We start from the raw sequence: 15,421 nt of genomic DNA, 5'->3' as shown, positions 1-15,421 counted from the left end.
AGCTGTGATAATACTACAGATCATGCAATTTAGAGAAAAGGAGGTAAATGAAGGAAATTACTGAGTGCAATCGCACAGATTCTAATAATGACATTCTATAGATATTTATGAGCCTATGAGGTTCTTATTTCTGAAACATATCTGGAATTGTTTCCTAGAATCCTATTTTCTTAATGTTCAGCTAGCACTTATTTCTCAATTAGACTTCAAATAATATCCATGATGCATTATTATGAGTGTGACTATATTGCTTAAAGGATATATAGATGTGATTAAAATCAGTTATCTATCTATCTATCTATCTATCTATCTATCTATCTATCTATCTCTAGATCTATTCTTTCTATGTATGCTTTAGGTTTGTGAACCCTTCAGAATTTTCTATACTTCTGCATACATTTGAGCTAAAACTACATCAGATTTTCACACAAGTCCTAAAAACAGATAACATTAATGAAATCAAACAAATAAGTAAAAAAAATATTTGACAGCTTAGATTTGTATATTAGACATGTATTTATTGAGGAAAATGATCCAATATCATGACTTGTCTAGGTGACCTTTAGCAAACTGCAGATGGGCAGCAATGTTCTTTTTGAGACCAGCGGCTTTCTCCTTGCAATCCTGCCATACAAACTATTGTTGTTCAGTGTCCTTCTGATGGTTGACTCATGAAAATTAACATTAGCTAATGTGAGAAAAGCATTAGTTGCTAAGAGTTTACCTTAGGTTCCTTTGCGACCTTGGCTTTATCCTTGTTGGTTGACAACTCTTGGGGAGGGTAATAATGCTATTGAATTACCTCCATTTGTACACAATATGTCTGACTGGATTGGTGGAGTCCAAATTCTTTATAGATTGCTTTGTAACCTTTCCAGCCTGATGAGCATCAAGAACTCTTCTTCTGAGGTTCCCAGAAATCTCCTTTGTTTATGCCATGATACATTTCCATAAACATTTGTTGTGAGGATCAAACTTTGAAAGCCTCTTGTTCTTTAAATTACCAGGTTGCCCACTCACACATGATTGTCATCCTATTGACTGATAAAACCTGACTCTAATTTCACCTTCAAAGTATCTGCTAGTCCTAAAGGTTCACCAACTTTTTCCCATCACAGACAATTAGTTTTTTCCTCTGTTCTTTGGGCAACTAGGGGATAATGAGGCTTAGATAGCAGCCAGGTGAATAGCTCCTATAAGTATGGGCTGAGCTTTTCGAACACTGCTCCCAGATTGGAGATGAGACTGGCAGTGTTGAGGCCTGTGGTAGCCACAGAACCAGATGTATGGTTTGAACTGTGATGTGTTTGGGGATACCGGATGGTAGACCCCGGCCATGGTAGTTAAGGAGAACTACTGTGTAATTAGCGGCCAGACAGTCTTGGATTTGTTTTGAGAAATGTACATTGATTACTGTGGAAAGTACACTGTTATGATATGTAAGCTGATTGTGGCCAGTTTGCACCCAAATCTAGTGAAGGACTGGCTCCTTGAGGTGTGCTAACCATCTAAACTGAGAAGATGGCAACCCCAGAGAGCTAAGTCACCCCTAAGTTTTCTATCTATCTATCTATCTATCTATCATATTCATTGTATACAATATGAGAATTCATAATTAATTACTGTCTTTATTGAATCACTGAAAGCGTTATACGAGTTATATGGTTTAGATTACCTATCTTAAATTTGTGAGTTTTTACTTAAATAAGCACCACTGAAGAGGATATGTAGCCCTGCTCAGCCAAACTAGCTAACAGAGTGGCCTATAGCAGTTGACACCTCAAATGAAACAGTATATTATCATAACACTGATTAACTGTTTTGTATTGTAGGTTCAAGTTGCCAGTTAGGCAAGAAGCCAATGTAGTGGTTTTTGGTAACCAAAGAGCTCATATTTTAATTTACAAAATGACCCAAAATATTTGTTAGAACTTTGTTCTCACTGTGTTCCTGCCTCAAAAATAAGATATCCATCAAAAGTCTACAGATCTAAAGACTGCAAGTTAACAGCAATTAGATGCTAAGCAGATAACAATAATAATAAACCTATATCGCAAAAGAAATAAAAAAGTGTGTGTGTGCATTCTCAGAGCTGATATGTGGCATAAAATATGGATCACTTGGGATTCGTTTACCATTTATTCCTTGCAATATATTACTACATTGATAGACTAAATGATATCAAATTAATGCTAGTGTCTATATTGCTTTATAGTGTAAGACATGCTCAAGATAGATTTGTATACAACTTTAAAGGGGTTGTCTCACTTCAGCAAATGACATTTATCATGTAGAGAAAGTCAACCCTTTCATGACCAAGGGTCATTGATTCCCCCGTGACCACGTCTAATTTTGCAAATCTGACATGTGTCACTTTATGTGGTAATAACTTTGGAACGTTTTTACTTATCCATGCCATTCTGAGATTGTTTTCTCGTGACACATTGTACTTCATGATAGTCATAAATTTGAGTCATATATTTCACTAATAACACACTGCAAATCAAAATAAAGTAATATACATTCAAAATAGAATCATGAATTCTCAGCCGGAATGAACGTTTAAACAAAAATAATAAACTTTTAATAAAGATCTTTTATAAAATATGGTAGGAGCTAAAGACACCCTCTACAGTCTAAAGCAGGCTAACAGGACACCTTGCATGTGCAGAGGGATTCAGATAATTGTCATACACTTCAATAGTATCCTGATTGGTGATCTGTGGTGTCCTATCATTGGATACATTCACCTAATTTGTATCTCTGAATTTGTAACATATCCACAGATTAGATGGAAAGGCCACTGCAGGTAAATATGCTAAGTGCACAGCAAGCCCACTCTTAAAGGGAACCTGTCACCTGGATTTTGTGTATAGAGCTGTGGACATGGGTTGCTAGATGGCCACTAGCACATCCGCAATACCCAGTCCCCATAGCTCTGTGTGCTTTTATTGTGTAAAAAAAAACGATTTGATGCATATGCAAATTAACCTCAGATGAGTCAGAGCTTGAAAATATGACTCTTCTCTGGTCACACAAGTAAGATATGACTCTTATGTTAATTTGCATATGTATCAAATCGGTTTTTTTACACAATAAAAGCACACAGAGCTATGGGGACTGGGTATTGCGGATGTGCTAGCGGCCATCTAGCAACCCATGTCCTAAGCTCTATACCCAAAATCCAGGTGACAGGTTCCCTTTAATGTCACTTCCCAGTGCCTATCCATACATCTGGGTGTTAGGGAGCAGCTGAAAAACACCATAGATAGACATATGGCCATGTCATATGTAAATGCCATCTGCACTGCAGATAGATATCTGGCAGTGTTACAGGCAACTGCCATTTGCCCTAACTAGCGTGGACTCAGTTTAGATAACATACGCTCATTCAAACATCATGCGCTCCATGCGTTTCTGCGTGGAGAAACCTCTCACGCTTCATCAGGAGCCCAGGTCATATAATGGCACAATGAACAATGACATAACCGCAGTGTAGCGCGCGTGTTTCGGCGCTGTAGTGGAACAGAGCTGTCGCCATCAGATACAGCAGGGTCACCGCACAAGGTGGCGCAGATAAGGGCTGGGAAGGTGACACATGTATGGAGGCAGAGGCCATGGATGGGGGCAGGCGTGCACAGTTGCCAGCACATACACAGTGCACGGCCGGCAAAGCTGGAGGCAGGGCGCACAGAAGGGGGCATAGATCCTGGCAGGGGTCTCACATATTGGGGGCACAGATTGGGGGCACGGAGGATATGGTACCTGATTTCAGGCTCTGATCTGCAGAGTGCAGATCAGAGCCTGAAACCGGCATTTTAACACTGCCGAGCACTGATTGGTTAGTCTGCATAGACTGACCAATTAGAGTGATCACCAACAAGGGACCACACTGATTGGTCCCTTGCCGGCATTACTGGACTGTATGCTGTCCGTGACAGCAGCAGTGCAGGGGCAGAAGCTTTAATTCATGCGCTTTGCAGCGCTTGGATTAAAGAGGTGCCATAATGTTTATATACATTCTAGCTGAGTGACAATCAATTTCACATGCTGTTGTGCAAATGGGATAGACAACAGGTGGAAATTATAGGCAATTAGCAAGACACCCCCAATAAAGGAGTGGTTCTGCAGGTGGTAACCACAGACCACTTCTCAGTTCCTATGCTTCCTGGCTGATGTTTTGGTCACTTTTGAATGCTGGTGGTGCTTTCACTCTAGTGGTAGCATGAGACGGAGTCTACAACCCACACAAGTGGCTCAGGTAGTGCAGCTTATCCAGGATGGCACATCAATGCGAGCTGTGGAAAGAAGGTTTTCTGTGTCTGTCAGCGTAGTGTCCAGAGCATGGAGGCGCTACCAGGAGACAGGCCAGTACATCAGGAGACGTGGAGGAGGCTGTAGGAGGGCAACAACCAAGCAGCAGGACCGCTACCTCTGCCTTTGTGCAAGGAGGAACAGGAGGAGCACTGCCAGAGCCCTGCAAAATGACCTCCAGCAGGCCACAAATGTGCATGTGTCTGCTCAGTCAGAAACAGACTCTATGAGGGTGATATGAGGGCCCGATATCCACAGGTGGGGGTTGTGTTTACAGCCCAAAACCGTGCAGGACGTTTGGCATTTGCCAGAGAACACCAAGATTGGCAAATTTGCCACTGGCGCCCTGTGCTCTTCACAGATGAAAGCAGGTTCACACTGAGCACATGTGACAGACGTGACACAGTCTGGAGAGGCTGTGGAGAACGTTCTGCTGCCTGCAACATCATCCAGCATGACCGGTTTGGCATTGGGTCAGTATTGGTGTGGGGTGGCATTTCTTTGGAGGGCCGCACAGCCCTCCATGTGCTCGCCAGAGGTAGCCTGACTGCCATTAGGTACCGAGATGAGATCCTCAGACCCCTTGTGAGACCATATGCTGGTGCGGTTGGCCCTGGGTTCCTCCTAATGCAAGACAATGCTAGACCTCATGTGGCTGTAGTGTGTCAGCAGTTCCTGCAAGACGAAGGCATTGATGCTATGGACTGGCCCGCCCGTTCCCCAGACCTGAATCCAATTGAGCACATCTGGGACATCATGTCTCGCTCTATCCACCAACGTCATGTTGCACCACAGACTGTCCAGGAGTTGGCAGATGCTTTAGTCCAGGTCTGGGAGGAGATCCCTCAGGAGACCGTCCACCACCTCATCAGGAGCATGTACAGGCGTTGTAGGGAGGTCATACAGGCACGTGGAGGCCACACACACTACTGAGTCTCATTTTGACTTGTTTTAAGGACATTACATCAAAGTTGGATAAGCCTGTAGTGTGTTTTTCCACTTTAATTTTGAGTGTGACTCCAAATCCAGACCTCCATGGGTTGAAAAATTAGATTTCTATCTTTTAATTTTTGTATGATTTTGTTGTCAGCACATTCAACTATGTAAAGAACAAAGTATTTCAGAAGAATATTTAATTAACTCAGATCTAGGATGTGTTATTTTTGTGTTCCCTTTATTTTTTTGAGCAGTGTATATAGCCGTATGGCAGTTGTGAAGGGGTTAATACATATTGCCTCCTTTGCTGGCTTAATAAATTTTTCTTGCTCACTTTCTCTTGTGAGCAAGAATTTATTTAGCTTAGAGGAATATTTGCTGTAACACCTTTATTTTTGTGTATCAGCTTGGGTGCATATCTTAATTCATTTTTCTATCACATTATACACTGCTCGTTTCCAGGGATTGCGGCCACTGCTGCAGAGCAGACACAAGGTGGCCGGGACAGGGGCTGCTGCATATGCATGCTTATGTATGATCCCATGGTCCTGGCCACCAGAAAGGCCGGCGCTTTTTCCTATAGTATGGAAGCACAGCCACTACTGCTGAAATACAGGGTGGTCTTATCCCCTGAAAATGAACAGTGTATAATGCGATGGGAAAATTAATCAAGCCAGCAAAGGAGGCAATATGGACAATCACAATAAGTGTCGTGTATTAACTTTGCATGATAAATGCCATTTGCTGAACTATGGCAACCCCTTTAAAGATAGATCCAAGTGAACTATTACTGAAGGCTTTAAAACATGCACTACCTCTTCAGACTGAATCATATGAATATGTCCTCTAAGAAACATAACATCTTGCCATATAAAACAATGACTCATTTTCTTCACTACCCCACACACTGCTTAAAAAATCAAAAATTCCCTGAAAAATAAGTCCATATGGATATTGCTGCAATGCTTTACAGTAAACTACCAACTACCTAGACTGTATTAAAAAGAAAACTGTATTCAGACAACAGGTGTGCAAAGAAAATCAACATGCCCCAGCTGTCCACCTACTAATTGTCACTATAAAGATGCATCACTATGGCTGTGCTAATTTCTACAATGTTGCAACATAAAAACAAGAAGTAAAGTATGTAGCTTATTGTATACACAGAAATACCAATCAATTGGCATAGAAAAATGATATACCTATATGTTAGAGATGAGCAAATCAATTTGGAATTTATTCAGAATTTATAAAAAAAAAAAAATGAATATAAGAAACCAGATGTTCTTGAAATTCATTTTGGGAGAGAGGAGGCAGATTCTAGAAAAAAGACATATAAACCAGTTCTCCTTCTAAAAGGAAGGAAGACTAAGGCTGGGTTCACACGAGCGTGTCCGGATTAGTTCCGGATGCGTCCCGGTGTGTTGCGGCAAACCCGCGCGAGTAGGAATGCAATTGCAGTCAGTTTTGACTGCGATTGCGTTCCGATGTTCAGTTTTTATCGCGCGTGTGCAATGTGTTTTGCACGCGCGTGATAAAAAACCGACTGTGGTACCCAGACCCGAACTTCTTCACAGAAGTTCAGGTTTGGGTTCGGTGTTGTGTAGATGTTATTATTTTCCCTTATAACATGGTTATAAGGGAAAATAATAGCATTCCGAATACAGAATGCATAGTAGGTGATCAATTGAGGGCTAAAAAATAAAAAAAATTAACTCACCTTCTCCTCTTGTTCGCGTAGTTCTCCCGGTCTTCAGTTCTTTAAAAAGATGAACTATGGGCTAAAGGACCTTTGGTGACGTCAGATCACATGCTCCAATGACATGGTCCATCACCGCGGTGATGTACCATGTGATTGGAGCATGTGATCTGACGTCACCAAAGGTCCTTTAGCCCATAGTTCATCTTTTTAAAGAACTGAAGACCGGGAGAACTACGCGAACAAGAGGAGAAGGTGAGTTAATTTTTTTTATTTTTTAACCCTCAATTGATCACCTACTATGCATTCTGTATTCGGAATGCTATTATTTTCCCTTATAACCATGTTATAAGGGAAAATAATACAGTGTATAGACTGTCACCTAGCAACCGTGCGTGAAAATCGCACCGCATCCGCACTTGCTTGCGGATGCATGCGATTTTCACGCAACCCCATTCACTTCTATGGGGCCTGCGTTGCGTGAAAAACGCAGAATATAGAGCATGCTGCGATTTTCACGCAACGCATAAGTGATGCGTGAAAATCATCGCTCATCTGAACAGCCCCATTGAAATGAATGGGTCCAGATTCAGTGCGGGTGCAATGCGTTCACCTACCGCATTGCACCCGCGCGGAAATCTCGCCCGTGTGAACGCAGCCTAAGTGTCTCTGCATAACTCTCCTCAAGTAAAGATACATGCCAAGCAGTCCTCCTTCCAAAAGAAAAAGAAAATTAATTGTCTTAGGGCCCTTTTACACTTGCGTTGTCCGGATCCGGCGTGTACTGCATTTGCCGGAATTACACGCCGGATCCGGAAAAACGCAAGTGAACTGAAAGCATTTGAAGACGGAACCGTCTTCAAAATGCGTTCAGTGTTACTATGGCAGCCAGGACTTTAATAACGTCCTGGCTGCCATAGTAGTAGTGGGGAGCTGGGGAGCAGTATACTTACAGTCCGTGCGGCTCCCGGGGCGCTCCAGAATGACGTCAGAGCGCCCCATGCGCATGGATGACGTGATCCATGCGACACGTCATCCATGAGCGTGGGGCGCCCTGACGTCACTCTGGAGCGCCCGGGGAGCCGCACGGACGGTAAGTATACTGCTCCCCCGCTCCCCACTACACCTTACCATGGCTGCCAGGACTTTAGCGTCCTGGCAGCCATCGTAACTATTCAGAAAAAGCTAAACGTCGGATCCGGCAATGCGCCTAAACGACGTTTAGCTTAAGGCCGGATCCGGATTAATGCCTTCCAATGGGCATTAATTCCGGATCCCGCCTTGCGGCAAGTGTTCAGGATTTTTGGCCGGAGCAAAAAGCGCAGCATGCTGCGGTATTTTCTCCGGCCAAAAAACGTTCCAGTCCGGAACTGAAGACATCCTGATGCATCCTGAACGGATTTCTCTCCATTCAGAATGCATTAGGATAAAACTGATCAGGATTCTTCCGGCATAGAGCCCCGACGACGGAACTCTATGCCGGAAGAAAAGAACGCAAGTGTGAAAGAGCCCTTATACCAGCACACATTTTTTATTTTATTTTTTTATCACAGCTGAGCAAAGATAATTAGCTTAGCTTCCTGAGAGGGCTTGGTTGGGTTTCAGGGGAGTACTATATCTCCTTATGGAGAGCACAAGAGTACACATGAGGAGTGTTGTAGGCCAGGTAATGCTCCTCTGGGTTTTTGGGAAGAATATATCCAAAGTAGCACATCTTATATCTGTTGGCATCAGAGAGACTTATCTTTCTTTTCCTTTTGGAAGGAAAACTAATTTACATATCATTATATTTATGGGAAGGATATTCACATTAGCTTTCCTTCCAAATGGAAATTAAAGCTATGCCTTTCTGATGCCACCAGATGTAAGATGTTCTAATTTGCATATATTTTCCCCAGAAAGCCAGGGTAGCATTTCCTAACCTACAATGTACTCCTCACTGTCAAAAATCTAAAATCCTGTAGCAGTTGTTTTTATGCTACAGGGTGAGGTTTCAGTCTGCAGATACGAGTGTATTACTGTACAGCAGCGGCGGCATGAATCGCACGGCGTCATAGCAACCAATGACGCCGTGCGCTCCTGCTCTGAACAGGAATCCAGCCCGCCATACAACGGACCGCTCTCGGCTGCGGAACACGGCCGTGTGCATTCGGCCTAACTCTGAGTCTCATCATGTTGCTGTTTTGATTGCTCTTGTGAAGCCCTTATTACTGAATTCCTGACAGCTCATAAGCTTTAATTTAAGCCATATTCTTATCAGCTTGATAAGAATATACCTATAATGAGTGTTTATTAGCCATCAGGATTTCAGGGATAAGGGCTTCACCTGAGCCCTCAAAACAGCAACAACGTGATTTAAAACAGAAAGTGACAGTCTGCAGATAGACTGAAACTTCACCATGTATGACAAAAACTGACAGTTATTAATTTGAGTCGATATATTTCACCTTTATTTATTAAAAATTCCAAAATTTACCAAAAATTTGCAAAAATTCATAATTTTCAAAAAACTTTTAAAACAGATAGTGATACCTCATAAAATAGGTATTAGTTTATATTTTCCATATGTCTACTTTATGTTTGCATCATTTTGTAGATGTCATTTTATTTTTTCTTGACATTAGAAGGCTTAGAATTTTAGAAGCAATTCTTAAAACTTTTAAGAAAATTTCCAAAACCCACTTTTTAAAGACCAGTTCAGTTATAAAGTCTCTTTGTGGGGCTTACATAATAGAAAGCACACATAAATGCCCCCATATTAGAAACTACAACCCTCAGGTTATTAAAAATTGATTTTACAAAGTTTGTAAACCCTTTAGGTGTTCCATAAGAATTAAAGGAAAACTGAAATTTCAAAATGTCATTTTTTATTGACAGATTTTTCATATTAATCAATTTTTATGCAACACAGAAAGGGTTAACACAACAGGGCACAGAAGGAAAGGAGTGCCATATGGTTTTTGGAGGACATATTGTGCTGGACTGGTTTTTAGACACCATGTCACATTTGAAAACCCCCTGATGCACCCCTTCAGTAGAAACTAAAAAAATGGAGCCCATTTTGGAAACTACGGGATAAGGTACTTAGTTTTGTTGATACTATTTTGGGGTATATATAGGTTTTTTGATCGCTTTATATTATGAGATGAAAATTATGGGGTTAAAGGGTACAAAGGGATCTTAACCAGTTGGAGGGGACACCCCCACAACTGTTTACCACCCCCTCTATACCTTTACTGAAGGCTGCTAGCAATTTATTCATAACTTCTAGTAGAATTAATGAAGGAATGGCACAACATAGAGTAAAAAAAAAAAAAAGAAAACAAATATAAAGGCTCACCCACTTGCTGTCACGGATATGGTGTTCCTGCCAATTTGACTCACCCCATCAAAATATAGACAAAGTTTAATATAGATTGGAGGCAGGCACTCTACATCTGAAACCACTCAGAACAAATATGACCTAAAAGTATATTTAATAATGATAAGTAAAATATCATAAATAGCGAAGGATGAACCATAAATTTAAATTTTTAAATAAATTGTGGATAAAACAAGATAATGAAAGTTGCATATAGTACAGTGGCGATATTGTATCGACAGCTGTATTTATGGTAAATCTGTGAATATGGTGGATTGATATTAATTGTTGGCATCCATATAGCTGTAGCAAATCGTCACAGTAAAGTGCCTTCAATTATATGTGATAATATTGGATTACAGGCAATACCTATAAAAGTGACACATTTTAAACATCCTAAAATAATCAGCCAGCTGTCTTACGTATGGAGATAATGTCCCCTTAAAAAATAGTTCACTCTCGATGATACTTGTAGAGCTGTTGATTAATTCAACAGATTGAATACATTTAGATGTTCATATTGTATCCATAGAATTTTGCAGGGCTCAGCCTTATTAGCAGCAATAGTTCACTTGACCTTATTAGTAACAGTGTTGTCTCTCAATGGTCAAAAGTATTTACTTGCCGTCAGTTATTAACATCTGCCGGTCGTGGCGTCCCACGTGGCGATCGGTACACTGACCTTTGTTAAGTCCTATTTTACAGCTGAATCAGCCGATGTAACCTATACTCCCGACTATTATTCCCCGCAGTCCCCAGACCCGGTACCTGGCGTCCCACGTGGTTTGCTCCGCTGGTAGTTGTGTTTTTATGGTGATCATAAAGAGGACTATAAAAGTGGGTAGGGGATACGCAGGTAATCACTTAGGAAGGAGTCGGTCAAGACTCCGAAACGCGTCTGGTGTTCAGAGATATACCTGCAATCTCTAACCTTATTTAAAAATCCATGGATATATGAAAAGACTATCTCTACAATAAAGGCCTCATGCAAACGACAGTTGTGTGTTTTGCGGTCCGCAAACTGCGGATCCGCAAAATACGGATGGCGTCCGTGTGTGTTCCGCAATTTGCGGAACGGCACAGACAGCCTTTAATATAACTGCCTATTCTTGTCCGCAAAACGCGGACCAGAATAGGACAGGTTATATATTTTTTTCAGACCACAGAATCGAGCAACGGATGCGGACAGCACACAGAGTGCTGTCCACATCTTTTGCGGCCCCATTGAAGTGAATGGGTCCGCATCCGAGCCACCAAAACTGCAGCTCGGATGCGGACCAAAACAACGGCCGTGTGCATGAGGCCAAATGTTGTGAAACGCTTCACAGGTAATTACATCCTCCTCCCAGAATTCTCCATGTGATCAAGATATCCCATGAGTCCGAGACCGGCACATTAGAACACGTGGGACGCCAAGTCCCAGCAACGCCAAGTACCGTCGGAGCAAACCATGTGGGACGTCAGGTACTAGGTCTGGGGTCTGCGGGGAATAATAGTCTGGAGTAGAGGTTACATCAGCTGAGTCAGCTGTAAAATAGGATGTAACAAAGGTCAGTGTACCAATCGCCGCGTGGGACGCCACGAATGGAGGATGTTAATAGCTGACGCAAGTATATACTATTGACCATTGAGATAACACTATTACTAATAATGTCAAGTCAACTATTGCTACTAATAAGGGTCCATTCACACATCCGTGTGTGTTTTGCGGATCCAAGGATCTGCGGATCCGCAAAACACGGACAGCGGCAACGTGCGTTCCGCATTTTGTGGACCGCACAGTGCCGGCACTAAGAGAATATGCCTATTCTTGTCCACTATTGCGGACAAGAATAGGACATGTTCTATTTTTTTCAGGATCGGAATTGCGGACCCGGAAGTGGGGGTCTGCAATTGTCCGCAATTCCTTTCCACAAAATGAGGAATGGAATTGCGGATGTGTGAATAGACCCTAAGGCTGAGCCCTGCAAAATTCAATACAATATGAACATCTATCGTCGCGAGTGAACTATTTTTAAAGGGGACATTATCTCCATACGTAAGACAGCTGGCTGATTATTTTAAGATGTTTCAAATGTGTTACTTTTATAGGTATTGCCTGTAATCCAATATTATCACATATAATTGAAGGCACTTTACTGTGACGATTTGCTACAGCTATATGGATGGTAACAATTACCAATCCACCATATTCACAGATTTATCATACATACAGCTGTCGATACAATATCGCCACTGTACTACGGTATATGCAACTTTCATTATCTTGTTTTATCCACAATTCATTTTTTATTTATGGTCCATCCTTCGCTATTTGTGATATTTTACTTATAATTATTAAATATACTTTTAGGTCATATTTGTTCTGAGTAGTTTCAGATGTAGAGTGCCTGCCTCCAATCTATATTAAACATCACAGAGTCACAAGATTAGATGCTCCAGAACTGTTATTACATGTAGCTATTAAAACAGACATGTCAAGAGTGGTCCTCTTTAAACACATGCTTGGGTCATTTCATGCGAATATAGTCTCAGTATGAAGGAAAAGCCAAACATATACAGGGAGAAAATTTCAACTCAACACAGATAATCCTTGATGGGATTTGAACACAGTGTAGGAAGGCATCAGTGGAAATCCCTGTGACTCCATACTGCCCAAGTTGGACACACTTGATTTCTTTCCTGTGTGAAGTGATTGATCTTTGGGTGCAAATGATAAGCAGTACTAGTAGAGCTGGTGTAACAGTGCAATTTTAAAAATGTAGTAATCTCATAACCTCTGTAATATTAATAAAATAGGTGAATACCTACCCCATATACAAGCTCCCCCACCATTCCATTCCATATTTTAGTTTCTGGGTCACGAGCCCCATATTTGCCATCTTCGACAATGGAAAGTTTGTATTTTATCCCAACATGTTTTGCAATCTCACTTGCCAGGTCCACACAGTATCCTTCATACTTATCATTGCCATCCAGCTGTTCATAATTTTTCTTTTTCATGACATATGGATTTTCCTTTAATAAAGCAAATGATGGATCAAGCAAATTTCACAGCACATTATTGAAACAAGGTGCTATTATGTGCTTGTTAATGTTTTGCAGATGAAAGGAGATAGTGTCTGACTCTTACCATCATTAGATAAATCTATACCCAAGTGGAGTGATCTTTCATTATGTCCTTCTTCTACTTTTTTCAAAGCAATACAGCAATTTACAACATTACCAACCCAAACATGAAAGTCTAAAGAAACAAACGATCTGAATAATTTTTATGTAAAAGCTGACTTCAAGGGTCATTTGTCTGAAAATATGACCTACATGACTTTACAAATTGGCTATGTAGGGTATGTAACCTTAATGCATCCTAGTCTATATAATATATATCTGCTATATTTCCTGATTTAGTCAGATATTGAGAAATTGGGAACGCTAGTGATAAATAGCTGATAAATTAGGAGATTAACCTTTAAGGCTGGATTCACACACACAGTTTTTGAGCCAGGAGTTGATTGATCCTTCCTATAGGATCCACTCCAAACTTTGGCTATGAACTTTAACTATGAAATTTGTGTCAAAACCAGCATCAAAACTATACATATAAATTCTGCCTAAAGCGTATTCCTGACTTTTTGTCCATTTAAAGAAACGTGCCATCAGAAAATGACCCACTATTTAAATCAAATTTTGTGTTAAATAGATTTTTCGGTGATTTTCTTTTAATTTTCCATGTTGCTAATTTAATCTATATCTGTCGGTCTTTGTTATTTTTAGGCCTCATGCACACGAACATTGTTTGGGGCCGCAAAAGATGCGGGTGCTGTGTGCTGTCTGCATCAGTTGCCCCGTTCTGTTGCCCCACAAAAATGGCGCGGTCGTGTGCATGAGGCCCAATCTAATTTTTCTTCAGGCAAAGCTGTAGCTTTCATTGATTGATTTTTGTGTTTATGATTATTTTTTTCGGGAGGCAAGTTGACCATAAAACAACAATACAGGCATTACTGAATGTTTTCCTTATGATCTTCACCATGTATGATAATTCATGTGAAATTTTTTATTTTTGCACATTTGAGGACACAGCAATACCAATCATGTTTTTTAAGTATTTTTATATGAAAAATGTTTTTTTGTTTTTAATTTATTTTTACATTTAAAAAAATGTTATTCAGCTGACTTTTACTTTTATTATTAGTCCCCTTAGGACAATATATTATTTGTACTATTGACAGCAATACTTTTGTATTGCTGTAAATAGCAATTTTACTAGCATCCTTTTATACCCTTCCAGAAACAGGTTGTAATAAAAGCCAAACCATGGCAGGCCTGAGGCCTTCCTTCTGCCATAGAGACCTATTGGGAACCTGCAATTACACATTCTCTTTGTCTAATAGCTCAGATGACTCAGTCACTATTGACCATCTGAGGGGTTAAATGGCCTGTATCGTACTATAACAAAGCCAGCACTTGCCAAACATGGAGTCGGCTCAGTTCATGATTCTGTTCCATACATTACTTATCGACCAATGATGTACATATGTGTTCACTGGTGACAAAGGGGTTAATAAAGCATTAGCAGATAAATTCAAAAAGGGTAACTGCCTGAATCTAGATATTATATAGATTAGATTTGAACATTTTCTGTAGTTTAAAAAAAATTGTGGGAAAACACAGCCTAAAAAGATGTTAGCCTTAATCCCAATTAATCCTTGTTAATTCTAGAATACATATATTTTACCTAGCACAATACAAAGTCTTAGAAATAAAAACATTTAGACTTGAGAAAAAATATTTAATGCTAATGAGGTGTCTGGAGCACATGTTGGAAAATGTCGAATCTGCGCATATGCTTTTTGGGTATGCTTTCAACAATGCTGAGGTTTAATTTCACTGATTAAACATTCACTGGGGCATGCATGTGATTACAGGGCCAGGCAGGATGAAGATGCCTGCCTTGTCACTTAAGGAGAGGAGTGAGTGGCCAAGGAGGAATGGTGATGGTGATTTGGTGCTCCAAGGGGTTAGGCCCACCCCTACGTCCCTCAGTAAAGTACAGATCTCTCAACTACAGGACCATCAATCTCTAATACAGAAGGATTCTCAACCCTTAAAGG

At 40.7% G+C, this 15,421-nt stretch overlaps 1 protein-coding gene across 2 annotated transcripts in view; it reads right to left on the bottom strand.

The window, feature by feature from the left end:
- The window catches only part of GRIA3 (glutamate ionotropic receptor AMPA type subunit 3), a 382,312-nt gene that overhangs the window by 49,271 nt on the left and 317,620 nt on the right, over positions 1-15,421 (bottom strand). For both annotated transcript variants that reach the window (XM_040405082.1, XM_040405083.1), the window contains exon 10: positions 13,122-13,328. In XM_040405082.1, coding sequence (XP_040261016.1) covers positions 13,122-13,328 — 207 coding nt within the window. The remainder of the gene's footprint in view (positions 1-13,121; positions 13,329-15,421) is intronic.

This window comes from Bufo bufo, chromosome 8, assembly GCF_905171765.1.
Source record: "Bufo bufo chromosome 8, aBufBuf1.1, whole genome shotgun sequence".
NCBI lineage: Eukaryota > Metazoa > Chordata > Amphibia > Anura > Bufonidae > Bufo > Bufo bufo.
This window is presented reverse-complemented; position numbering and strand designations above follow the sequence as displayed.